Source organism: Micropterus salmoides, unplaced genomic scaffold, assembly GCF_014851395.1.
Source record: "Micropterus salmoides isolate LMB-PRFRI ecotype aquatic unplaced genomic scaffold, ASM1485139v1 Ms_hic_scaffold_17, whole genome shotgun sequence".
In the NCBI taxonomy this organism is placed as follows: Eukaryota; Metazoa; Chordata; class Actinopteri; order Centrarchiformes; family Centrarchidae; genus Micropterus; species Micropterus salmoides.
Window position 1 is genome coordinate 30,398,495 of NW_024040817.1, and position 26,193 is coordinate 30,424,687.

Sequence of the window (26,193 nt, forward strand, 5' to 3'; positions counted from 1 at the left end):
AAACATCACAAGCTAAATAAACTTTTCGGGACAGGAGATATTTGGTTGCAGATTTATCGGTTTCAACTCTGCTTGATATTGTTTTACTCCAACACGCATCCTAGTGGAAAATAGATGTGACTGTCTTTTTCATTGTGTACCTTCAACTATGACCTCTCAGCACTACATACATACATACATAAGTATTGGTGTGAATTCTCGTATTTGTAATACTGCTCAGTCATGAAAGAATCAAGCCAGCAGAACGTGGACATTTCATTGTTTACTTTCAACTTCATGTTCAAAAAGTTACATAGTATTTTAACAATTAAAATGTGCTAAAGCACAGCGTTCTAAACTTCTAAAAGCCGCTTCGGACAAATACAGAACATTTCAATGAGCATAAAAAAAGAAACCTGTATATGTATAATAAAAAGTGTAAAACACCTACACATTAAAAATCATTGAACATCACCATTAATGAAAAGAAAATGAGACAGGAAATGTACAAAAGTCTGTGGGAACACAGGAGGAGGAGGGAACTTCCATACAAGCAGAGTGTGGTTGAAAGTGACCGAGGGTTGCTTTAATCAAACATGTCGTCATCGTCGTCGTCCTCCTCGTTGTCTGACTCGTCAAAGTACTTCACCTCCTTTTTGGACCGGCCCGGTCGGTCACGGGACAGAGTGTTCATCGCACTCATGCTGTTGGTGTCATCATCCTCGTCATCGGATGGAGGTTTCTGAGGTTTCTGAGGCTTCTGCGCAGGAAGACAAAATACTTTATTATAGTTACAATTTAGGCTATTACTGCATTGAAACTGCAAAACAAAAGGTTGTTGTCTAAGACACCTAGAACACATTTTTGCAGCGGTAGAGAGGTATTCATATTCTTTCAGTAAATATCGCAATACTGCAATATCAGCATACTCGTTTAAAACCAACAAAAGGGCAACCTCCAACCAAATGAAATGATGCGGCCAACGCAGCAATGACTCCAGCAACAACGGCAGAGGAAACCACAGCTGTAACATATTCATGCCGCTATTCTGTCTTTACATTCCGAGTAATGGTGAAACGTTTTAACTTAAATCAAAAGACAGAGTTACATCAAAAAGCTTCATGTATCAAGAGCTGCCACTGAATATTTGATCAGATATGTAATCTTATTTATTCATTCTTTGATCAGACAGTTCCTGATTTAGTCTAATGTGGCCAATTTTAGTTTAAACTACTGTACCCATACAACAGGGGTCAGCAAGTAAGTCTGGCATCGGGCCAAATCTTTTTCAAGCCGTTACATGGCGGGCAAGAACATTCTTGTGCTTTTATTTTGTAGGCACAATCCCTTAAGAGGAAGTGATTATGTGAGTAACTGTTGCTGTCATGAGTGAGATCTATTTCAGCATCAGCCGCTATCCATTTATTTATTTTTTATTTTTCTGCTATCAAAGCGATCTGGCCAGATATTATTGCTGGCGGGCCAGTTCTGACCCGCGGGCCGCCTATTGCCCACCACTGCCACACAATGTTATTCTACGGCTGCTTGTGTTCGGACAAGAATTTACCTACGAAAGTTTTGTGTAGAAAATATTCTTCAAGCAAGATTCCACTCTAAAAACCCATTTATTTGACGTGCTGTCCTTCAGGCACTGTGTACTTCATTTATTACATTTATTCCAGCATGTCTTGTACTGCTCCTTCACAGACCCTCAGTGTAGCTGCATTTGTGGCTGGAGTACTTCTTCTCAGTACTCAGGAGATGGCCTTCAGAGGGCTCTTTAAATACTTTTACAAACTAATGGAAAAAATACGTAACATCTAGAATAGATTAAAAAGGAAATACACTTGTTATTAGTAATAATGAAAATAAAACGTTCTTAGTACTTGGACTGTCCTTCAGCTTTTTCCCTCCATGTCTTTAGTTCTTCATTTAGGCTGACAGAGCAGAAGAGCTTTTGAAATGTCTATCTGACCAAAGACATACAGTATATGTTGGCAGGCTAATGTAAATGTAGTATATAAAATATGACGTCAGGCCACAGAGAGCACGGTGTACAAGAAGCAGAGGGCGTTTTTTCTTCGCTGATGTTCACAGCAGCAGCTTCTATATTGTGCAACACAGCATCTAACAAACGCAGGGAGATACTCACTCTGCTGGCAGGTTTTGCCGTTTTCTTCATGGGACTGTAATCTTCTTCAGAGCCAGAGCCCTTCCTCTTCCTCCCCCTGCCTTTACCTGAGCAAAAAGTGATCAGAACATTCACCATCAGCAGTGTGAATTGTGTTTATTCATCTTTTGCAAGAAAACACTGGACAGGTGCCGTACCTTTAAGGGCTGGTGCTGGCTTCTTGGACCCCGTGTCAGAGTCCGAGTCCCAGATGGATTTATCTGGTTTCTTTGCTTTTGGTGCTGGAGGCTTCTTGGGTTTGGGAGCTGCATCGGAGGGCTTCTTAGCTGCTACAGATCACACATAAAAACCTCACAGTGAAATACTGCTTCCACATGGTGAGTTATCTACCACAGTCAATCGTGGTGGAAGCTTTTTATCACCTCCATTTTGGACTGTGCAATAACATCATGCTTTGATGAGTTACATCCACGCTGTCTTTATGAAATACATATTAGACTTAATGAGCTCCACTCCAGCTGTCACTCTATTCATGAACAAGTCAGTAATCTCTTTTAAAATATCTCTTCTTTTATGGCGTTAGCTATGATGCTGCATTAGAGCTCTTACTGGTGAACACAGTGAGTCATTACCTTTCTTTGCTGGCGACAGTTTGTCAAATGCGGAGCTGCTGGAGTACGTAGAGAATACTGGGCCGTTGTCATCATCGCTGTCAGACTTGGACCCATCTGCAAGACAAACACAGGCCAACGTTCACCAGCTGTACAGATCCCTCCTGCACGTGGAGAGTTCTGACAGGGTTAATAATTTGTAAAGCATATCATTCAAATGTGCAAATTTCCTCCTGGGCCACGACGCTCTGCAGGCACAATGTCAACAGGAAGCATTTCTTTAATACTGTGCATGAAAGAAGAATTCACATTTGCTTTCTTCACATTTTGGCTTTGTTGCAGATGATTGTGATTGTGTCTTCTATACAAACAAACTAATTTGATGCTGAGCGTATTACACTTCAGGTTCTAACAGAACTAGAACAGACATTTCTTAAGTGGCTGCAGTGTTCAGTGCAAAAAAAGGAAGCAGCCAGTGTTGGCAGTATGCATCACTAAACTAATATGTCACTGATGGAAGTCAGAGTTAGAAGAAGGGTTTGTACCACACTGATGGCAACTCACAGTCAAGCAGTTAATTCATTCAATACAAGCAGACAAACCTACAGGCGTGAATGGAGCATAGAGCTCAGCTGCATCATTTAATAATGTGTTCATGAGGACTTACAAACCAAGGACATGTGACTGCTTGTCAGAAAGATGTCATACCACAATTTTGTTTTTTATCAATACATCCCCTGTGGATGTGGAAAGAAAATCTCTGTTCTTTCTTTCAGCCTTTTTAATGTTTTTGACAAATTTCAGGCATTTTAGGACCAAACGATTCATCATGAAAATAATCAACAGATTAATCAATACTGAAAATAAATGTTTGCTGTAGCCCTAAATGGTATAGAATGATTTCTGATGGTTGACAAACTTCTATTGTCACAGAAAAATAATAATCATACTGCCAAACCTTACACTGCTGTATGTTTTAGGAAAACCTGTAAACAGGAGTGACTGCACACTTAACACTTGTACTCACCACTGTCAATGCTTTTTTCAGAGAAGGCCGTCTTGGATGAGAAGATGCTTGTTGTCTCTTTCTTTTTAGCTACAGGTGCAGACCTTCAAAGAAGCAGAAACAACATTTCTTTTCTATTTCTTTTTAAGCATTTTTGCCTGCGTGGTGGGGGGGGTTGAACATTATGATTAGATGGTTAAGGGTCTTATACCCAGAGCACATGAAAGTGTCCCAAAGTACTGCCCCTGTTCCCTTCGACACACTACAACCATTCCATTTCAGTGTGTTCAGAAATCTTACGTGGTCTTTTGTTTCGGGGGAGAGTAAGAGTCTTTGTTGTCGTCTTCGTCGTCGTCATCTTGATGGTCGCTGTAGCGCTCCTTGGTCTCAGAGGAAGTGAAATCATCTTTAAATGACCTCACTGGAGAAGAAGCCACATCATCGTCACCGTTCTCCTCTTCATCTGCCTCCTCCTCCTCCTCCTCCGAGAAGTCAAACGTGTATTTTGGTTTGGAAGCTGAAAGACGAGAACAGAGTCTGTCTCAAACCATATTGTTATTGCTGTGGATTGTGGTGCAGGTTGTAATTATTCGTGTTGCGGCTGGGTTGCATCAGACTGCGCCCTCAGACACTTGAAGCCGACAGAGGCTAATCAGGCAGAGGAAGCGCAGACCCAGCTCACAAGTTATTTTTGGCCCCAGGCCACTTGAATCAGAATGAAATGGAGTGCCTGATGCTGATGATGGGTCATATCAAAGGATTTGTCCATGTGAAAGAGAAAAAAACAGTTTAAAGAAATACAATATGGACGTTGTAACAAGCACTAAAAAAGTCTGAAGTGACTCAAATTTTTTTACAGTACAGTGAATATTCAGCACCTGTCCTTTAAAGGATGACTTTGATAAGTTCTTTTTTTTTTATGGCTGTCACATAACATACGCATGTTGAAAGTTATTGGTCAGTGTAATAATTTCTCCTGTCTAGGGCTAGGTTTAATCATCGATTATAGAAATACGTCAAGTTGCATAGTGTGCGTCAGCGCGTCGCAATGTGCCTGGTGAAAGCAGGAATTCCCCAGGACACTTATCCAGGACAGAGCTGCAAATCCTGGTTCCTTCTTGTCTCCACACCAGCACAATATATGAGGATTTTCTACACAAGGATGGTGTTTCTGTTAGTAGTAGTCACATAAAATGAATTTCCTCCCTATGTTAAAAGTCATGGTTACGTTACACCATGTATCATCTAACGCTTGGCTGTTTCATATTTTCTGGGGGTTTTTCTGTTCTGTTGTGTTCGGCCACGTACAGTGAGGGTGAGAAACAGCTTAAACTAACGTTACAGACTGTTGTTACAATCTGTCAATGGTCTTAGTTATTTTCTTTGCCCTACACTGATGCAAAAATACATTTGCCAGTGATTATTTTATTGTGCCTTACTCCAGAGATGAAATAAATCCATGTCATAATCATTTTACATTTTAAGTTCTGCTAGGCAACAATTAAAAATTTTAATTGCGATCTCATAGTTATGCTCAAAATTGAATAATGAATTCTTAAGTAGTGTATTGTGAACTTTTAATTTAAATGTACTGCTATATACACAAAAGTGCAATAACATGTGGTTTGCAAACACTTTAAACAAATAAGGAGCTTTTTACCAGAAGTATTCCCTTTACACAGTAGCAACGAAATATCTCTTGTAAATCTCAATGTGATCAAGTCAAATATAAAACCAAAGCTATTTGTCACTGCCAGGGCATTACCTTTTATCTAGCTTGTTAAAACAAGTTGGAGTCCATAGCCACGATCAGAACATCATAACAGGCTCCTTCTGAGCAACAGGTTAACACATAAATCTGTTTTCAGGTATCAGCAGAAACATTTTTCTTTTGTCAGGGAGCAGCAGAAACACTCTATGATCAGTAGCAAGTGTCCCTGTGAGGTGAAGTGGTCGCGCACAGGCTGTAGCGACAAGCAGGCACGTTCCTATGAAACTGACGCGGTTGTGCTCGCCTCACGCACACGTCCGCCATCGAAGCTGAATTGTCTTGCCCGTTTTATAAACAACGCGCTGCACAAATCATCACAAGAGCGACTGATCCTCGCTGTTTATGAGTTTCCAGAATCTATAACTGTTTGCTAAATAGGACATCAACAGGGGGGAATTTGCATGTTAGAGCAAGCCCCGCAAAACTAGACGAAGGCCGATCAGGTAAAGTCATGTAGCCTATAATTTTAACTTAAGTTAAATAGGCTACAGCTGTGTAGCGCACACAAGCCGTTGCCATGGTTACTATCCATAGAGCGCTTGCTGTTTTCTCGCCAAGTGCTTGTTTCCCTTTCTGTTCATCTGAGGAGTGCATAGCGACCCCGCGGGGCCAAGAAACTACGCGACATCTTCCCCAATACTGATCAGCATGCATTGTGTCCCACACGCTGCAGCGTAGTCTGCCGAAGCCTCCCTCCACTGCTTGTTTGGGTGGGTGATTCGCAGGCTGATCAACATCCTGCCCCCTCTGTGACCCATGGTTTGATTGTAAAAACTGCGTTAACGTGAGATAAAATAATTGTCGGCATTAATTAATTACTGCGTTAACTTGCCCAGCCCTATTTTTAAGTCAAGTACTTCAGTAAAAATACAGATTCTCTAGTTCAGGAAAGGGGTGATGTACACTGATTAAATGAATCTGTGTCATAACAGTCCTTTTGAATATGAGGTCCAGTATTTTTCTGATCAGGCATTTGACAAATAATGAATGAATAATTTTGGCTACGTTGTAATATAAGTAATATAACTGAGAAAATAAATGTTTTTCCTTTTGAATAATAGTCGTTAGATTAACCGATAGAAAAAAACAGATAATTGAGAAACTTTAGTATACTTTACTTGACATCACTCAAATGCTCAATGCTGCTTTGGGTCTTTTCATATGATTTGCTGACACCAGATTTACCCTTTAAGATTTAGATTTAAAATAGCTGCCAATGATATATTATTGCAACTGAGTGCCCATCGTTACCTGATGCTCTCTGGGACTTGTTCTCTCTGGGGATGATGGGCTGACTGTCCAGATCACTGTCTGACTTGGACTCGTCATCAGACCAGGGGTTTCTCTTCTTCACCTTCTTCACAGAGGCAGCTTTGGGTCCTGGAGGCTTTCTCACTCTGGGAGCTCCTGCAATACAGTAACATTACCAGACTGCTTGTTGACTGTCAGTATTCTCACTTAGGTCTGAGGAGCCCCTGGTTGTTCAATAATGGATTACAGTTTTCTCAATGCACTGCAAAGCATCAAAGGAGGCCCGGGTAACAGCTACTTTCAAACCAGTCCTATCCACCGCACACAGGGGAAGAACGCTGTATCAGCTGTGGATGGTGGTTGATAAATAGCTGTCTCTGTCTGTGCTGATAAATCATTTATCTACTGATACAGAAAGTCCAAATCCATCATTTCTTACAACCCACTGCCTGAATCTTCAAAAAGTTTGCAACTGAATTTCCATTTTCAATTTGGCCTTTTTAATTCAGTACTTGAGAAACAGCAAAAACTTAACCATGGAAACTTCAAGTAAAGTGTGTGTCTGCTTATACCACTGGGCGATACTTTTCTAAAGCAGATAGTAGTTGAGACACTGCATGGAGGGCTAGAGTCAAGATAACTACTGCTGAATGTCTGATACTATGCCAGCTACTGAGAACCATTGGTTTACTTGAGGTAAATGGTACTTGTTAAACTTGTTTTTAATTTTAGTGTAGCACTGACCGGGCTCCTTCTTCTCTTTCTTCACACGTGGAGCCTTTGGTTTGGCCACAGAGTTTTCTCCTGTTCCTCCATCACCGCCCAAACCATCATCATCAAACTCCAACTTCACCGACAGATCTGTGTCACCCTGAGAGAAAAACACAACCTGTAAGAATGCTGCATCCCTGGCATCCCTTCTCATGTCAGCATTACATCAGCAGTTGTTACCTTCTTCTTTTTGGTCAGTTTCTTGGCCGCATCGGATTTGATTGGCTGAGTTGGAGGCTCCACTCTGCGACCAAATGGCGAGGGCATGGTCTCCTCCAGGTTCATCTTCTTCACTTTAGGTTTGCCCACCTTCCCCTTCACCAGTTTAACGGCCTTACCTAAACTCTGCTCCTCTCGCTCATGGGCCTCCAGTTTCTGAAAGACAAAACACAGCAATTCTTAAGTTACATAACTTTCAAAGTTTCTAAATATAGAAAATTCTCAAATAGAAGCCAGTACTCACATTATGGCAGTGGCCAGAATTATGTTTTTATTGTAAAGAACTTTGTAACTTTGTTTTGAAAGGTGCTATATAAATAAAGTTTTTATTATTATTATTATTATTAATTAGTGAGCTCTAGAGGTGCTGGTAGGTGGATTTTGTAACATTTGGACAGAGTAGAATCAACTGAACACAATTAAGTGAATGAAAACTGTAGAGAAGAGTGTGGTGAGAGTGACAGCCTCTGTTGTTCTGAAGGAATTGGTGCTGTGGAAATGTAAGTTTCAATTTGTTTTTGATATCAGACATAGATCAGTTAATAATAACTTGCTAACAGTGACTGGAAGCATACCAACCTTAAAGGAAACTATCAGATATCACTTTTCACAGCTGAGTAAGTGCTGCATGTTGAGACGACAAGAAATGACTAACACACAAAACTTACATCCAGCTCCTCAATGAACACTGCCAAGTCATCCTTCCACAGATCCTCTGGATGTTTCCTCTGAAGGTCATTCAGCTCTGCTCTCTGTACATCAGCACACATTCATTTGTTAATCAACACACGTAAATCTGAACCGTGGTCCTGGATCAGTCAACTGAGCAGGGCTGCAACAGTGTTTGTTTACATTAACCACAAAGTCCTGAGAGGCATGGCAGGAGATTACTGAGATAACATGTGAATGATGAGATTAAAAGAAATAAAATAATGATTAATAATACCTTTTGGTCCCTCTGTTTGAGCAACTCCTCCACCTTCTCTTTAGTCAGGCACCACAGAGGCATGTTCAGGATGTAGTTGAAGTTTGGCCCCGAAGTGGAGCCGGAGTCCACAGAGCTGTCGCTGTCGTTTGCGTCACGGTAATCATCTTCCTGAGCCTGACAGAGAAAAACAAGAGACAGAGAGTAACTACATGTGAATTTAATGACATGCTGTAATGTATAGTCCTTGTGCAGCAGCAGCAAAGATTACTATAACCATGAAACTGAAGCCATTTGCTTTTCTTGAAATATAAATATGTATAATGCTTTTATTAGGCCTAATGAATTTTGTGTAGACGTATGACCAAGCCACTGTAACAGTACCTTTTCCTGAGCCTTGACCCAGGCAGCTACTGGATCGGACTCGTAGCCTTTCTGGACCAGCATGCGGATCAGTTCACGCTTGGATTTGTTCTCTGTCAGGAAAAAAAATATATAGGTTAGAAGAAAAAATATTGAACTACCCACTCTTACGTAAGAATCTGATTAAAAAGGATTTTTAGCATTCTTACCGATTGAAATTTTTCCTTCGATCTTCTCCAGCACAAAGCGAGCCTGGTTGGACAGTTTGGCCGCCTCGGCTCCCATGCTGCCCAGTGACCAGTCCTTCCTCAGTTTGTAGTAGTGCAGGCGGAGCTCAAAGAACTCCTTGAGAATGTCTTGGACTGAATCGTACCTCTTTAGACAACCCATGTGGTCAAACAGCACCTGAGGAATACGTCGTTTAAAATCTGTCATTTAAATGCAAGATTTTAAAAATGGACAAACCAAGGAGGCCAAGACAATCACAGATTACCATGGAGTTGCAGGTAAGGCTGGACTGCAGCTTGAAGACTTTGTGAAGGCCAGCTGCCTCGGCCTGGGCCAGTTTCTCCTCAGACATGCGAACCACAAACTTGACTGTGGCATCTGTGTGGTATTCCTTATAATCATTGATGAGAGCTGGTGTTTTGTCAGTGCCCTGCAACATGGGCTCCAGCACAGACTCCTTATAGGCCTGCACACACAATAACTCACAATAATACATCTGACAACGCATATGCACCAAGATTTACCACACATCGTATTTGTACTGTTTATTGTTGTCTCCTATTTATATCATTAAATATTCCCGATCTTCATATGGACACCAGTTCATTCCTATCTCTGGTGAAAAAAAATAAACAATAGATTATTAGAAAAAGAGGCTGAAACGTACCTGTGTCCATGTCCGAACAGGAAGCTCTGTGATCTCAATGGTGTTTCTGTCTATGACTGACACCTCTCCACTGACCAGGTACTGGTTCTGACCCAGTTCATGGATCAACCCTTTGAAGTTTTTGTAGCTCGGGAGCTGTTTTAGGGGACAAAGATTACACAGGGATTACAACTGAGAAAAGTGGCACATTTTTTCACCAAAACAAATGCTTCAAATTTTGATGCCAAGATGTAGTCTGCTGCCTGCATCCACACTGCAAGCAGCACGCCATGGAGGTCCATGAGCAATCAGGAAAGCACAGCTGATCTGTATACTGCCAGAAAACAGCTTATCAGACAAGAAAATGTGGCCAGGGCTGCCAAAAAGTTTCCTTTGTTTTGTTTACACAACAATGTAATTTCATTTTAGGAAAAAGCATAGTTGGGCAAAATTCTCTACAACCTTTCTTTGAAGGAGTACAGGAAACAAACAATTCAGATTCAATGTATCAAACGCCAGGCCCAATAATCTAAAGCATTATTGACTGATTGAGGGTTTTGTGAAGAAAGGGTTTTCTATTCCTTTATTGATCAGTCAGTGGGACTGGCCAAGTGGTTCGTTGGATTCAGGAGTGACTAGTGACTTAGAGCTGGGTAATATGGATGGATCTGGCCCTATGGATCTATCACAGAATATCATTCATTTGTTATGAAGAAATCCTGATGTATAAATGGTGTAGTTTTCTGGAAATGTGTGAGTATGTAGATGAAACTACACATTAAATATTTTTGGCAGAATTAAATACCTGACAAATAAAGGTATGTCATTGCATTAACATACAGAAATCAGGGATGCATCAATCAAGTAGCCTCAGCAACAGAAGTCAGATTGGCAGACATGAATGGTTTCTTTTTCATGCCCAGAGCCCTTCGACTGTTTACCATTGGCAGGGGATCCTGGTGGTTCAGCATGCGATTGATGTTGTTGACGATCTCTCGGGGGTCGTAGTTGGGGATCTTACACGCCCAGCCTGTCCCGATGCCCTCGGCACCATTCACCAGCACCATTGGAATGATGGGAATGTACCACTCAGGCTCCACCTTCTGGTTGTCATCGTACAGGAACTTGAGCAGGTTGGAATCCACCGCCGGGAACAGCAGCTTGGCTAGAGGACTGTGGGAAATAAGACCACCATTATGAGGCTAACGTATTCACAATAATCTTGACTTAAGAGTTTGTATAAAGGTTTTGGAAAATACACTAATTCTGTGAAAAGACATTGGCATAAAGAAAAGAATCTAAACGTTCATTGCTGCTTTACCTGAGCATGGTGAAGATGTAACGAGGGCTGGCAGCGTCTTTGCCTCCATTGATGCGAGTACCAAACTGACCCAGTGGCTGCAGGATGTTCACGTTGTTACTGCCCACAAAGTTCTGGGCCAAGTTCACTATGGTCATCATGAGAGCTTGCTATAAGGACAAATGGAAACTTAATAATTTAACAGTGAACAGAATAGATAATGATGCAATAACTACGTATAAATATCTGCAACAAAACAAACATGACAGACAAAAAAAGGACATTCTTAACTTTAGGCCTGCAACTAACGACTATTGTAATTGTCAATTAATCTGTCCATTATTTCCTTAATTAATCGATTATTTGTCTAGTCAGAAACACATCACTGTTTCTCAAAGCCCAAGAAGCTGTCCTCAAATGTGTTGCTCTGTCCACAACCCAAAGATATTCACTTTACTATCATAGGAGTAAAGAAAACAATGGATTGAAATCTAAAGCGAACCTGCTAGAATGGCTGTACAGGAGGGGGCGCCACACAAATCTCCATTGTTATAATGACTCTCTTCACACAGTGTCACAGCCTTCACAACGTTGCGTTTACTGTACCTCTCCATGATGGTAGGCAGACATCTCTGCCACTGAACCAGCCAGCTGTGCTACCTTCACTTCCCTCTTGTCGTTCCTCTTCATGCAGGTGAACAGCACCTTCCTCTGGCCTGGCTTTAAGCCTGGAAACAACACACACATCCCATATTCAACACATCACCATTCATCCAGAGTCAGAACAGATAGTGATGATTTTAATCATAATAGTTTTACAAAAGAATTACTTTTTGTGTTGGTGGTGTTACAATTCTTTCACGATGGCTTAAGGAAAAGTTCCTACAGATGTGTAGTAAAAAAAACAGTAGACAGAGATGGAGTGAGTCTACAGACCGTCAACCAAGGATGGAATGGATCTCTCGTTGTCAGAGTTGGAGAACAGAATCAGCTCTTTGTTGATGAAGTCATTGTAGGAGAGGTGCCTGGCCTGAGTTCCATAGAGGTATTGCTGAAAAATAAAATATATATATATTAATACACATACTTCAATTGGTGGTATAATGTTGAGATTAGCTTTAGCACAGGAAGGTTTTACAAACTGTATAATGATCTTTTAGGGCCATATCCAATTCAAATTCTATCTGAGGAAAACAGCCATGACCAAATTCCACCTAATCAGTCCAAAGAATTCCCACAGTGGGATGATCACACACGAAAAAACAAAACATCTTCACACACACACACACACACACACACCACGACTTGCGTTCTCTAATCAGTGCTGCACACAACTTCGAGCAAAGCCACAAACCTCCGGCAGTCCATGCATCCTCCTCTGGCGTCTGTCCTCCATGAAGTTAGTCAGCCACTCCTTCCTGTCATCTGTCTTCTTCTTACTGAAGGCCTGAAGCAAAACAACCACAACACCGCAGCTCAGTCTCCATTTACCACACACTTTTTCATATTAGATATAGGTACACGGCTATTTTTTGTATCGACCCTAATGTGTTTAAAGCAGAGTACTGAAGAACTGTTCACTGTTCATACACTCCTAATCTGTATTTAATTTAAGCATTGTTCTTGTACTGACGCATGTGATTTACATTTAAGAAACTTTTTTTAATCAAATAAAAAACAATTTTTTGTTGAAAAGGTAAGGTATTGCTACCAAATCTCAGGTACAGTCCTGGAACAATTATCAAAAAAGCACCAAGACCTACACATACTCACGAGGAGGCCCACCTGCAGTAAAGAGGTTCTAACCTGCTTTATGTGTCAGTGAACGGACAGATGTGTCGCTTGCTTCACAAAACGCTCTGCCTCAATTTTCGAGAAGTGTACGCAACTCCGACATATTTTCACTTAACATAAATCAATGCTGACTTCCTTAACATTTCCGTTTTCCCTCTTCTTTTACTGAAGGTCCAGTAGAGAACAGTATTTCAGTGTTGCAGTACTCACCAGAGTAATGGCAGCGTCGTCCTCTGCACCGCTGTATCTGAATGTGATGCGATGTTTCTCCATGTCAGCAAAGTATTCCTTTGCCTCTTTGCTTGTACTTGTACCCAAACCTGAAACATAAATATAACATTTTTAAAACAAATACATAAAAAAAGAGCAACAGAAAGAAGTTTAATTTGCAAAGTTGATGGTGATATATTTAAATACTTGAGTAGCAAACCTTTGTAGTACTTTATATGCCAAGTTTTATAGTTCTCTGTCTGTTTCTTCCACTCATCAAACTCTGGAATGCTGTAGAAGGCCTGCTCCTGCTTATTCTTGGTCACCTGCAGACAACAAATGAAGATCAGTGAGGTCCAGCTTTAGTGTGCGTTTGCGTTGAGTTTTCATCATGTCCACTAGATATTTCATGCAAATTAACATGTGATGCAAACAGTCCCTTAAAAAAGCGCTCCACTGATTTAGCATTTCACTCCTATGAACATCATCAGGCTCATAACGGACACTTTGCGAAAACATCGATGCAGGAGAACCAGACGACAGCTTTCTAATTGCGCACATTCTTTGTCCTTGTTACAGCCTGGCGCCCGCATTACCCACAATGCAATTTGAAAATGATTTTATTTTTTTTAATTTTCAAACTTGTCGTCTTCAGACCCAATCGAGACTGACTCAAGTGACATCACTTGAGGACATTTATCAGACTTGACACAGCTCCCTATGGAGACACAAGAGACTTTTTTCACTTATGCAGTAGTACTCCCCCACACCTGGAAACAGACTTGGATGTGTAAAATTGTCGGAGTCCCCCTGTGCAGAGGCACATGTCCCCTTTTCACCTGCTGCAGCTTCAAATTGCTTCATCTGCATATTATGGACAATTGTGTGCATAACAGAAGGTCTGCTGCTGCATGTGTTAAAGAGCATTCCCAGCATATTTTGCAGCTAAGTGCTGCTTGTTATCAGGTGTATTGAGATGGTAACGTTCAGTATGTGTGAGTGTGTCTGTCTCTTACTTTGACAATGGGTGTGATAAACTCCTCCAGGAATGTGTGTTTCAGTAGAGATGGCCAGTTGTGGTGAAAGAAGTTGATAAGCAGACCTTTGATATGGGAGCCATCTTGATCCTGGGTCAAGAAAGCAATGTTAGAACTACTGGTTGAACAGCTTATAATTATATGAAGGCTGTGCAAGTGTCTATGAGATAGGTCACCTGATCTGTCATGATCATGATCTTGCCGTAGCGCAGGCTCCTCAGTGACTCTGGGTCGTCATAGCTCTTCTTGTATTGAAGGCCGACGATTTTGATAATGTTGTTAATCTCAGCATTTTCCATGATCTGTTGACAAAACAGGTCATGTCAGATGCAAAGCAGAACATAATAAAGTTTCATAAAGTAATATTTCTATATGAATTTTGAATAAACTGATTATGTGAAACAGAAGCAGATTATTCACATTGATAATCCCAGTCAACAAAGATTTCAGCTGTTTTGTTACAATTTCTCTAAAACTAAATATAGAGTGTGAACACTAACTGTTTGCTATGAGTGGAACTGAGCTGCAGCATAAGCTGCCTCTTGCTTCCTTTTCAGCTGACATCCTGTAGTGCCACTTAAAGCCCTGACTCACTCACTCTAACATGACTCACCTTTGTAGTGTCTGTAAGCAACATTTAGTACAACAGCTTTTTCACATAGGGAAAGTAGTAGTGACCACACTAACGCATATCTGTGGGAGAAATTTCACACTTATCCGGTCTCATACCTGCTTATGTGTTGCCTCTCGCACATTTAGGATCTTCCCTCTCAGTGGGAACACTCCGTAGCGGTCGCGCCCGATGACTCCTAGTCCAGAGACAGCCAGAGACTTGGCCGAGTCTCCCTCAGTGAGGATGAGTGTGCATTCAGAAGAGTGTTTGCCACCTAGGAGATGGAAAAGATGAAAAATAAAATCACTGCGTATCATTGTATAGTTTTATGGATGGCTTTAATCCAAATTTATAGTAAATTCTCATATAAGCCTTTTTCAAAGCAGATTTTGAGCTGTCACAGGAAAGGGACAGGCGTTACTAACAACATTAACAGAGATCCTAAACACTGATCTGAGCATATTTTCATGGATTGATATCAGCTAAAATAAAGCCAATCAAAATCCGACCCTTCCTTTACCATACTACTTTTTGTCGACCTCAGCGGGCTAGTGCTGAAACGCTGCTTTACTTTATGACAGCCTGTAGTGTGAGCATTCGCTGCATATGGGAGTGAAAATTGGAGTGTATGAAAGTGAAAAATGATTTGAGTGGATTCTGAATTCTCGTTGTGGCTGGCAAAATACACAGATCTCCTGAGCTCAGACTCCAACACTCCTTTTCTTAGCAAGAAGCTGTGCACAGAACATCCAGGCAGCAGCTTCTCTTTTAAGCCAGCACTGACCGTCATGGTTAATTCTGTAACTAACTTGATGACAGAACAAAATAAAAAAAGTTTGTTTTCCGGGTTAAAGTGCTCTCTGCATGTGGTGTCTGTATTCAGCCAAAGACCATTTAAGAGGAGGCACCCCCACTTTGTTGCAGCACAGTACATATATAAGTAGACAAGTGTTTCTGTGGTTCCAACTCCTACAGCAGAGTGAAACGTCTTCTCTCTAGCAGATCTCAATCTCAATGTCAATTTCAGTGCGCTCAATGTCCTAATGAACTTTCACTCATATCAGATCGATTACTGAAGACTAACAATTTGATAGTTTTGAACAAGGAGCTTCAGTTTTTGGATCCTGTAGCTCATGAAAGATAAGGTAAGATAATAAATAAAAGAGGACTAAAAATAAAGGCCCAGTTCACTTTTCAGTTGAGGGAAACAAAGGCTCTCACCACTATTTAGAGGAAAAATGGTATATTCAACATTTTATATTCAACTCCCAGAAGTGTTCATTAAGCCTATATCATGTACTGATTAAAGTAATAACCATTAAGTATAACCAGTAATGTGCCCCGTAAACCTCTCTATCAATCATCATATTATCACCTATCATCAATATTTTATTTAGTTTACGAGGCAACAACCACCGCTCTGCTGTCAGTGCTGGATATTCAGGGTAACACATCGCACTTAACACACCTGCATCGTTGGCGTCGTCTAGCTTGGGGATCCCTTTGATCTTGCTGTGCTTCACAGATGAGCACTTCTTATTCAGCTGGGTCTGAGCTTTGAACTTCACCCAGTTGAGTATACTCTCAACAATCCCACAGTTGGTTGCCTGTGGGTGACAAAGAGACAAAATCCTTTCATGACTGATTCCAAGCAATTTTACATGAGAAACCAAGTGAGGAGTTGAAGTGAATGAGAAGTGTCCTTACAGCCCTGACAAACTTGTCTGACAGAAGGCACTTGGACCCGAAGCTCTTGGTCTGGAGTGTCATATTCTCCTTGGTCTGGGAATCAAAGCTGGGGTTCTCGATCAGCGCGTTCACAAACACCCAGATGTGGTTCTTCACCTGAAGCACAAATGAGAGGAAGGCCAATCGGTTTTTAACACACGTCTTCAATGACATCACCAGTCACTCAGAGTTAGAAATGCTGCATAAAAATCTTCTGTAACCTTACCTGGAATGGTTTGACTGACACTCCTGCCTTGTTCTTCTTCTTTACCACTTCAATAAGTTTGGCCACTATCTGGTCCACCACATAGTCAATGTGTCTGCCACCCTGAAACGTACACACCCACACTGTTAGAAACACATTTTTACTCTTTGCTTCTATGTTTACTTATACCACATCTACCAGTTTTCACTGTTGATATTTAGATACCTTGGTAGTGGCGATGCTGTTAACAAAGCTGATTTGTTGGAATCCCTTCTCGCTCAGGGTGAGGCAAACCTCCCACCGGTCATTTACAGTCTCATTCACCACCTTCAGGGCCACACCCGTCTCGTCCAGTTTGTCTTTTACATACAGATCCACATAGCTGCGGAAACCATTAATCTTGTGACAGAAAGGTAAGATTAAAGTTAGGTTCAAAAAGTAATATTCACCTTCAACACCATTAAAAAACAAACATCACAACTGCACTCCTGCCTGTCATAAGTCAAAAGAAACTGTGTTGTAAATTACCATAGACTGTAACAATTTATTGATATACCAAAAATGCCAAAAAAAGAGGAATCTCTGAATCAGGTCAACACAACATTAGGCAATTTGCAACTCATCAGGAGCAGCTGTAAATTACAAAAAAACTCTAATCTGGTTAATATTTCTTGGCATAGACTGCAACATTGTCTTTACCAATTTTTTTACAGCAGTCCAAGTCCCGTATTAGTTCAATATCAACACACACTAGCTAGGGAAAAATTGCATAATGAGATGCGAAAGAGACTTACAGGTAGTTTTTTGCCATTCAGCGTGACTTTAACGCCCCTGCAGGAGCCAGCTACATCATATGCTCTGCGGGTAAGAAGCGCTACAATATCCTTGTCCAGTTTCTCCATCTTGAACTTAGTTAGGTCTGGCTGGAATGTCACACAGGTGAAATCGTCCCCATCAAAGAACTTGATCTTGGGGTCAGAAGTCTTGCTCATGTTGTTCTGCCATGTCTGAGGACGGTAAAATACAATGTAACATGCAACCTTTACCTGCTGCTCTTTAATTGTATTACTTAAACTGTAATGCAAAACTATCTTATATCCTATTAAACTCAGACCACCTTTGCTGTGTTAAGTTTAGTCCATCTCCAAAACAACCATGATATGAAACACCCGGTGACTTAACAATTGTGCCCATACAATCACAAAATGTAATAATACACACAACCTTACCCCAGATATGACCACATGTCAAAACCCCTACAAAACAGCAATTACTTCATTCAGATATCAAGCAGCACTGGTGAAGATTTTACTGCATGTACAGTACAAAGCAGGAAATATGCAGGGAATATGAGGGAGATGATAAAAAAAAAATTGATTATTACTGACGACTTATCTTTTAGTGTAGTGGAGAATCCTTTGATCAAAGAAGCAAACATCGTCATCATAATCTTAATTTAAAGGGTAAATTCTGTATTTTTCAACCTGGACCTTATTTTCGTGTCTGTGAGACTAATTGGGACAACTTTTTCTGAAATTGGTCTGGCATTGAGCAAGCGTGCTGCCACTGACGGGCTCAGATTGTTATTACAAGCGTCTGACAACATTATGGAAAGTATCCCTACCGAGATATCTTTTTAAAGAGAAAGATCCTTTTTGTTTAACAAGACATTATTTAAGAGTCACTATATCACTCTCATCAAAGCCACCAGACTCCCTTTACAAAAACAGCTATTTTACCTCTGGTCCACCGCTACCTTGATTGCGTGACTTTGGTAAATTAAAGGGTTAACAACGGTAAACAAACATAAATACCAAAGTCCCACAATTACACAAACAAACTAACAGACCAAGGCAGTGGCAGTAGGCAAAATGACATTTTGCCAATGGAGTCTGGTTGCTCAGAATGGAGTGGTATAGCAACTGGTTAAACAAAAAAGATCTTATTCTTTAAAAAAAAAAAGGTAGAAAAAAGGTAAATCTTTGTAGGAATGCTTTCCCATAATGTTATCAGACACTAATAAAAACACTCTGAGCCTGTCAATGGTCCTGGTGTTTTTTGTTTGGTGGTGTCACAATATCAAACTATCAAAGCACCTTTAACAGAAGAAACATCCTCACCTGTTTGAAACTGTGTCTGTATTCCTTGCAGGCAGTTTCCACTGTGAACTTGGTACTGAAGATGTTGCAGAGTTTAGCACCATACCCGTTCCTTCCACCTTGGGCCAAACAAACAGTTAGCAGCATTCACCTTCCTGAACTGACTTCAGTAACCGCTGATGTTAACACGGCGCCTCTCACCTGTGACCTTTTTCTCATCGTCATCATAGTTGCTCGAGGTGAGCAGGTGACCAAAAATGAGAGCTGGGACATACATCTTCTCGTCCTTGTGCTCCACCACAGGTATTCCTTTACCATTGTTCCAGATAGAAATGGTGTTGGACTCACTGGCGGAGGCAGAATAAAGGACAGAGATTAAATGAATAGAACCAGGATACAGACAATCTGATAAACAGTATATTGGGAAGGGGTTTGAGCCTCAATACTTTCTGGGTACCGACCAAATGTGTCAACATAGAGATCGGAAAATCTCATGTAGTACCTAGTCAGATTCTTAGTGGTGTTTACCAATTCTTTTAGTTTCTGATTTTGAGTTTTTGCTTTAAGGCTTATACGGTTTAAAGAATGGTTTTTGTTAAAAAAACATTTTTCCATTTCTTCAAAGTATCTCTTTGTTGTCCTTACCAAAACCCATATCAGAAAATTTGTGATTCCTTAATTTGACAGTAAATTGGCCCAATATCTGCATTTAAGTCTGTTTATTATGGTGTGATTCGGGTCGCAGACATTAGCATTGCTTTCAGCAGTAGTTATTTGCTTTTTCTGGAATTCTAAACCAAAACAGACCAAAAAAAAACCTCTCTACCATAGTGGTTATGTACATTTGGGGGCAAAACTACATCCTCCCTACAAATCATGAACATCCCTATTCTATCTCTCCATTGCCTCGGCTGCATCTGCTAAAGCATGTGTCCTGTTTAAACAGGAGAAAAGAAAGATAGAGGGACAGTGGAGTAATGATCTGTCAGAGCTATGAGGGAGGGTGGGATTGTAAATGATCATGAGGTAACAGCGGGTGTGTGGGTATTAATACATTTTGAATATGTGTTCAAGCAAAAACACTTTGCTCTTTAAAAAGAATCCGACATATGCAGTGCCCCCCACCGCTGATATGATGCAGTTAGCGCACCCACAAACAGGCAGGGGGAGCTGTGAAGAGGACCATTAACATCGCTATAAAACCATATTAGCAGCAGAGACCCGAGTGCGGCAAGGCTAATGGTATCACTTATACAGCAGGGGACATTAGAGAGAGCAGCAGCTCGGCTGAAGGACACGCTGCTGTTTGAGCAGTCAGATGCAGATGCACTTGGAAGGCTGGAGGTGAACCGCATATAAAACTCAGCATAAACTCATTACACTGCAATTCTGCCTGGATCCATGTCTCAAACCTCCTCATCTACTCCATGTATTAACCAAGCCCTGGTTATATGCATGAAGAAAACAGCCATCTGAAAACAGGCAGGGCTGAGCATCTAGCCCGACCATCGGCATCAAAATTTACTGATAATGAAAACAAAATCACAGTCTGAGAAAAGAACAAGCATTTCCTTCCAAAAGTAGCTGTCATTTTTAAAAAGGATTTCATAAGCTCATAATAGTTATAAATACATTTTTACATAACATTAAGCAGAAAAGCTGGCCATTGGACAACAAAGATACGATAAACCTTTTGGTCAAAATCCAACATGTGGCAATGATACAGTATTTTCACAGAGGTACACATTGTACTTTGCATACTCTTTTTGGTAATAATATTGTGAAACTATGTACTCACGGATCAATGGTGATCTTAATGGCAGTCATGTTCTTGTCCCTTTGTTTGTTGTCTGCTGCATTGACTGTCCAAGAAACAAAACATCAAAACAAAACGTTATACACAGAAACATCCAATAAGATGCTGAAGACATGAACTTGGGGTGCAACTAAAATCAATCAATTCGTCTGCTGCTGTAATATCATGTGTGTCACAATATCAAACAGTGTCAGATCAGAATTTTCCAGATCCAAGGTGACGTGTGTATGTATGCTGAATAATTTTGTATCGATTACGTGATTGACTAATTTTGGTACTACACTAAACTTAGAAGATATTTGCTCTATTCCACACATGAAGGGTATTATTAAAGATATCCATTGGCGTCTCATAACGATATATAAAGAACTATGTCTGCAAATGAGTGATTACAGAATAATCAATTAAAGATGAATGAAAACAAATTTTCACACTCATATTTACCAGCACACAAAAAGCAAACAAATTCATACAAATATTTTATTAAATTTAAGGTACTGCATTTATCAAGCAAAAATGCCAAACATCCTTTGGTTCCAGCTTCTTCAGTGTGAGGATTTGCTGCTGGGCTGTTTTTATCATTATAACTTGAATATCTTGGGGTTTAGGACTGTTGGCCGGATAAAACAAGCAATTCAATTTCTCACCTTTGGCTACGTAATGGGCATTTCCCCCAGTATTACAGAAGTATATTTAATAGACCATCGATCTCATTAAAATAATAATCAACACGTTAATGAATAAGATAATTAAAACCGTTAGTTGCTGCTCTAGTGGGCACCCGAACGCTTGTAAAAAGATGAAAGTGTTTAGAAGAATATATGTTAAGCCTAAGAGTCTTGACAAGTTATGATGGACAGTAAGGTTGTATCTTGGACAGATTACAATCACTGACAACAAGAATGTGATAATATCTGGATTAAATGAAGTACAATAGGGACATTGAAACTACTGAATAACAACTGTGCGCCCCACTTGGTCATCACTTCACACAGGCAGAGGGAAACTGTAACTTGCATTTTTGCTGAGACCTCTGGCCTGTGCCTCCTTGTCTAAGTAATTACATGGACACAGCAGTAATATCCATACATTAATCAAACATGTTTATTAACACACAGGCTAAGAGGGCCAAGTGTGCAGAGATGAAAGCAATAATCAGAAACACTCCCATGCAGTGAGCAGTGTTGAGCAGCATCATTTAAAACCTGATTACACTGGTGCACTTTACTAGCAGAGGCATCAACCACAGAATTACTCCTACATTGTGCAACAGATTGACTGTACAACTGCTTTATTAACCATTATTAAGCTAAGAAAAGCTGACTGAGCACTTTACCAGAGAACATAAATAAGACTGAAGCTTTGACCGTGGGCTGCCACAAACACTGAAATGATTTCTCCGTCACAAATGTCTCTATTCAGGCTGCAAACAGTGCACACAAAGACAAGCTCACAGAGGGAAGCTAATCTCCACATACAGTCCTGGAACACTCTTCGCTGAGCAGTGCCAACAGCAGACTGTGATTCTGTGACAGATGCTGAGATTTTTTACAAGTCTTCAATATCCCAGTTTTAGAAAAGACAACCTCGAATTACAAATTAACCTTTATATTAATAGTGTAGACTACAGTGCCAAAGGAAGATGAACAGTGTGGATTCACTCACCAAGAATTTCATCAAAGATTTTGTACAGTCCAGGAACGTAGGTGATCTCCCTCTGGTTCATTCCTATGTCTTCATCAAAAACCCACATTTGCTGAAACAAAGATACAAATTATTTTTAAGTCCGCAGTAGACAACACATTGGTAGCAAAAAATGCCACTGTTAAAACAAATAAGTATGCAAATGAGCAGATAAACAGAGTCATGTGTCAGCCATAATATATTAACCAGTTTAAAGGCTGATATGGATTTTTGATAACTGATGTTGACACCAAGATATGTTTGAACTAGGGATACAATAAACAATTATTTGAATGCAACATATAAACCATAATGTGACATGGAACCACGTGACTGAAACACATCACTATCTTAAGTGGTTGGATAAATGGATTCAATATATGTCCAAGTGAATTATAGACGTTTGATTTAAAGCTTGTGTTTTATTGTGTTAAAAAACAGAGCTTCACAGCTTTTCCCTCCTGCGATCTGTCAGCTCTAACAGCAAGTTGGCCACTATGACCTGCCACATTTGCTCTCCCCAGTGTTGCTTTAAAACTAGCGAGAGTCTGTCATTCAGCCTTTAACTAGTTATGTAGTTTAAGGGCCAACAGAGAGTCCCCCACAGGAGGTGGGAACAGCTGAAGAGTCAACCAGATTTATGTCACTATTTTTTTTTAAGCTGTGTAGAAAATGTTAATAAAATGAGACTCCTCAGTAAGCAGATTGCAAGATCAACCAGAGGTGCTCTTGTAACACAAAGCCAACATGTAAAATGAGCAGTGTTTACAGTTCATTACAGTGTACGTCTGAAAGGGACTATCTCTGAAGTCAATGATGAAGGCAGTTTGCTCTGGACTCACGTGGGTCATGGGCTCCACACTGCCGATGTATGTGTCTGGACGGAGAAGAATGTGCTCTAGTTGGGTCTTCTTCTGGTAAACTCGCTCCACTGATAACTTGGAGCCCGCCTTGTCTTTCTTGGCCCCTTCCATCTTGCCGGTATCACCTCTGCCATTAGCAGCCTCCTGTTTGGCAGAATTGTTTTTATTATTAATACACACATAACTCTGGAACAAACCCAGGACCTGCAAGAAAATGACTCTGCTGCTGACAGCAGATTATCAGTGCTCACTGCCACAGGGAGAACTGTCCTCTCTGTGGCTTTAAGAGTTTGGTGACAGATAGTAACAGAAGCAAACTACTGGCCATTATACAGTAATTGGAAGGACCACACTGAGTTTATACTAAAGATGGTCCGATACCGAAGCGCTGAAGCTTGTTTCACTCCTGTGAAGCGCAGTTACCAAAAAAGGTAACAAAAGGTACAATATTTCATGTCAGCAAAAAATGTTATGTCTAGGCTGTTGCTCTTGCATTTATCAATTATTTTACTGTAACATATTGCACAAAAATGCCTTCGTTCAGTTCAGCACATCAGAATGAAAGACAGCAGATTTAATAATAACAAACAGGGTTCTTGGACTTTTGTAGCACACACAAGACTAAAACTATCAAAATCAGAGAGGTATTGTGGCGCTTCAGCTCCAGTCTTGAAGGGCTGCTGTACGTTTTATAAGCCACCAGATGTCACTGCTCTGGCTGTGTTTGAAGCCCCTAAGCTTAGTAGTCAGCATCAGTAGTTTATATTGAAGTGAGATTTAAATCTTCTATCTTTCCATTCCAAACTACATTAATATTTGGGGAAGTTAAATATCATATTTACCCATTGGTGATTATAAAATACAAGATTGTTCTACTATTCCAAGGAAATTAATTAGGACATCAATAATAAAATGGATATACTTGTATAACATGTAATATTTCATATGCAAGACAAAAAGAAGCCTTTTGCCTCATGGAACATGTAAATGTCTCTGAAATCAAAAACTAACAGTTTAGTCAAGCTTTGAACATTCACCAGAAACTGCACCACAAATGAAACATTTTATTAAAAATACCAATGCTTAACTTTCAAGTTCCATTAAAAGTTAGGCAGTAAATTTTTCTTCTTTTTCCAATTCTTTACTGTCCTATTACTATTGCTACTATTACACTTAGTAAAACTAATAGACAGATCCACACCATATGCATGTCTGCTGTAATGAAAGTGGTATAGCTGTCTCATTGCACTACTGTATTTTAAGAAGCTAATGGTTTATAGTATGGAAAGCTTATCAAACCACACATGTCATTGTTTTTAGTGTCTGTGTTAATGAAGGTGCTGGTATGGAGACTATGCTGAGTAAATACTGTGCAATTAATACCGGATATACCCAGGGCGCAACATCTGGTACTTCAAGTCAGACTAATGTAATCAACTGTAAATGCAATCCCAGACCAGAAACTTAAAGTGGACGGGCTAGGTCTCTGAGGATGCCTGACTGAATGTGTATGGGGGGAAGGGGGAAGCCTTGTGTTAAGGTTAAGTGTAGTCAATGTAATGTCCCCGAAAGTGATGGACCCACACTCTGTGTGCGCGCACGCGCGCCTGTGTGAGTGGGGGCATTCTGGGTCAACATAATGGTTATCTCTTGTGTTGACGTTGAAAGTTCCTGCTCATTGGCAATAGTACATATCCTCTTACTGCATACTTCAAGACTCCGTAAGTTAAACAAGTACAGTTAAACTTGTAATAGTAACTTACAGCCGTTTCAAAGTGATTTACTAACTGAGGCAGCACGTTTGAACACTGTGAGTTCACTCCCAATGTTCCTCATCGGTCAACACTAGGAAACACTTTTATACTGTGATAAACAATAAGGTTACAGCTAATGATTGTTGAAGCTAGGCCGTAAGGGTCAATTGTATATTAAACATTTAATTACTAATGAACAAGGCTGGTTTCACTTGGGAGCGGAGTTTTCTTCGTTTAACATTAGTTCGATGCAGTAAACTAACGTAACTGAGTCTTTAGTCCGCTGGAGCCGGGCACTGGTTTATGGCAGCCTTTGCGCCTATCAGTTGCTGTTATCTTTTTAAAAACCGGCCTACGGCCTTTGAAACGTTAACCCGGGCATAATTTAAATGGAGACTGCAGCTGGCTGGTCTTTAACAAGCGTATTCTGGACGGGAGAATAGACACTATGGACTTGCTAAGGGATTTAAATGCTAGCTAACCTTAAAGCTTTCAGCGACCTAGTGCACTCTGTTAAGGTGAACATTTTACGTGTTACACACGCACCGTTTAGATTGTAAAACTATTGGTTTGTTAACGTTAGTTGTATGACAAACTAACTCACCATCCAAGCCAGCCCCCCGCTTCCTGCTGCGCCGTTGGACATCTTCCTTTGTGATCCTGTATTTTGTGTGATGCAGGTCGCTAAACGTCTTAAATTCCAGTGAAATTAAAAGTCCGTCTGCACAACAAACGTCTCAGTTGCGGAAAGGTACCCAAACCTGTTTATCTCCCATGTTCTAGTCCGTTTATCTTCAAGATAATCCTCTGAATGTATCAAAACAAGCACAGGGGAGTGTATCGCGGCTATTGTTAAAATCGACGAGCGGTGGCACAGTAGGCCTAAACTTCCAACAAAGATGCTAACCGGGCTAAGCTACTTGCTGCGAAATAAATACTGTACAAAACGCACGGATTAAATAGGCTTACAATTTCATGGGAATACTCAACATAATAAAATAGGAGTTTAACTGAAGTGCTTAGAAAACGATATAGTTAAATACTTCTCATTTAGAAATATCACGAATATTAGCTAGCAACAGCACCCGCTGTCCGGTTCCTCCATCTGCACCATAGACGGCGAATCGTCTCGCAGATAAACAGACCAATCAGGTGGTAGCTTTTCAAAGGCACCGGTACTTTGACCAATA

At 40.5% G+C, this 26,193-nt stretch overlaps 1 protein-coding gene across 3 annotated transcripts; it reads right to left on the reverse strand.

Annotated features, from left to right (window-relative positions):
- Positions 1 to 244: 244 nt before the first annotated feature.
- top2b (DNA topoisomerase II beta) lies at positions 245 to 26,143 on the reverse strand. 3 transcript variants are annotated; one of them, XM_038724062.1, is made up of 36 exons: positions 25,608 to 26,143; positions 23,229 to 23,393; positions 22,369 to 22,459; positions 20,686 to 20,749; positions 19,089 to 19,234; positions 18,909 to 19,006; positions 17,583 to 17,795; positions 17,014 to 17,187; positions 16,810 to 16,911; positions 16,563 to 16,700; positions 16,324 to 16,462; positions 14,972 to 15,129; positions 14,419 to 14,544; positions 14,222 to 14,332; positions 13,426 to 13,531; positions 13,206 to 13,315; positions 12,556 to 12,648; positions 12,138 to 12,252; positions 11,808 to 11,929; positions 11,223 to 11,371; positions 10,843 to 11,074; positions 9,923 to 10,057; positions 9,521 to 9,721; positions 9,237 to 9,432; positions 9,049 to 9,140; positions 8,686 to 8,841; positions 8,408 to 8,491; positions 7,701 to 7,895; positions 7,494 to 7,620; positions 6,750 to 6,905; positions 4,028 to 4,244; positions 3,749 to 3,831; positions 2,743 to 2,838; positions 2,308 to 2,436; positions 2,132 to 2,217; positions 245 to 739 (listed from the first exon to the last, which is right to left on the reverse strand). In XM_038724062.1, the coding sequence occupies exons 1-36, from the start codon at positions 25,647 to 25,649 to the stop codon at positions 566 to 568; spliced, it is 4,821 nt and encodes a 1,606-aa protein (XP_038579990.1). In that variant the 5' UTR covers positions 25,650 to 26,143; the 3' UTR covers positions 245 to 565. The 3 variants fall into 3 exon arrangements, with proteins under 3 accessions (XP_038579990.1, XP_038579989.1, XP_038579991.1); XM_038724061.1 differs by having other exon boundaries at positions 2,308 to 2,439; XM_038724063.1 differs by lacking the exons at positions 19,089 to 19,234; positions 20,686 to 20,749; positions 22,369 to 22,459; positions 23,229 to 23,393; positions 25,608 to 26,143 and adding an exon at positions 18,018 to 18,044 and having other exon boundaries at positions 2,308 to 2,439; positions 18,909 to 18,972.
- Between the last annotated feature and the right edge of the window lie 50 nt (positions 26,144 to 26,193).

What these genes read in the sequence shown, in the direction of transcription:
- top2b (XM_038724061.1), bottom strand. Translation starts at nt 25,649, where the DNA reads ATGTCCAACGGCGCAGCAGGAAGCGGGGGGCTGGCTTGGATG. An exon ending in ATTAAGATCACCATTGATCC is followed by an intron (nt 19,235 to 20,685) that starts GTGAGTACATAG and finishes TGCCTCCGCCAG; the next exon opens with TGAGTCCAACACCATTTCTA. An exon ending in GAAAGAGAAGAAGGAGCCCG is followed by an intron (nt 6,906 to 7,493) that starts GTCAGTGCTACA and finishes ACTGTATTGCAG; the next exon opens with GAGCTCCCAGAGTGAGAAAG.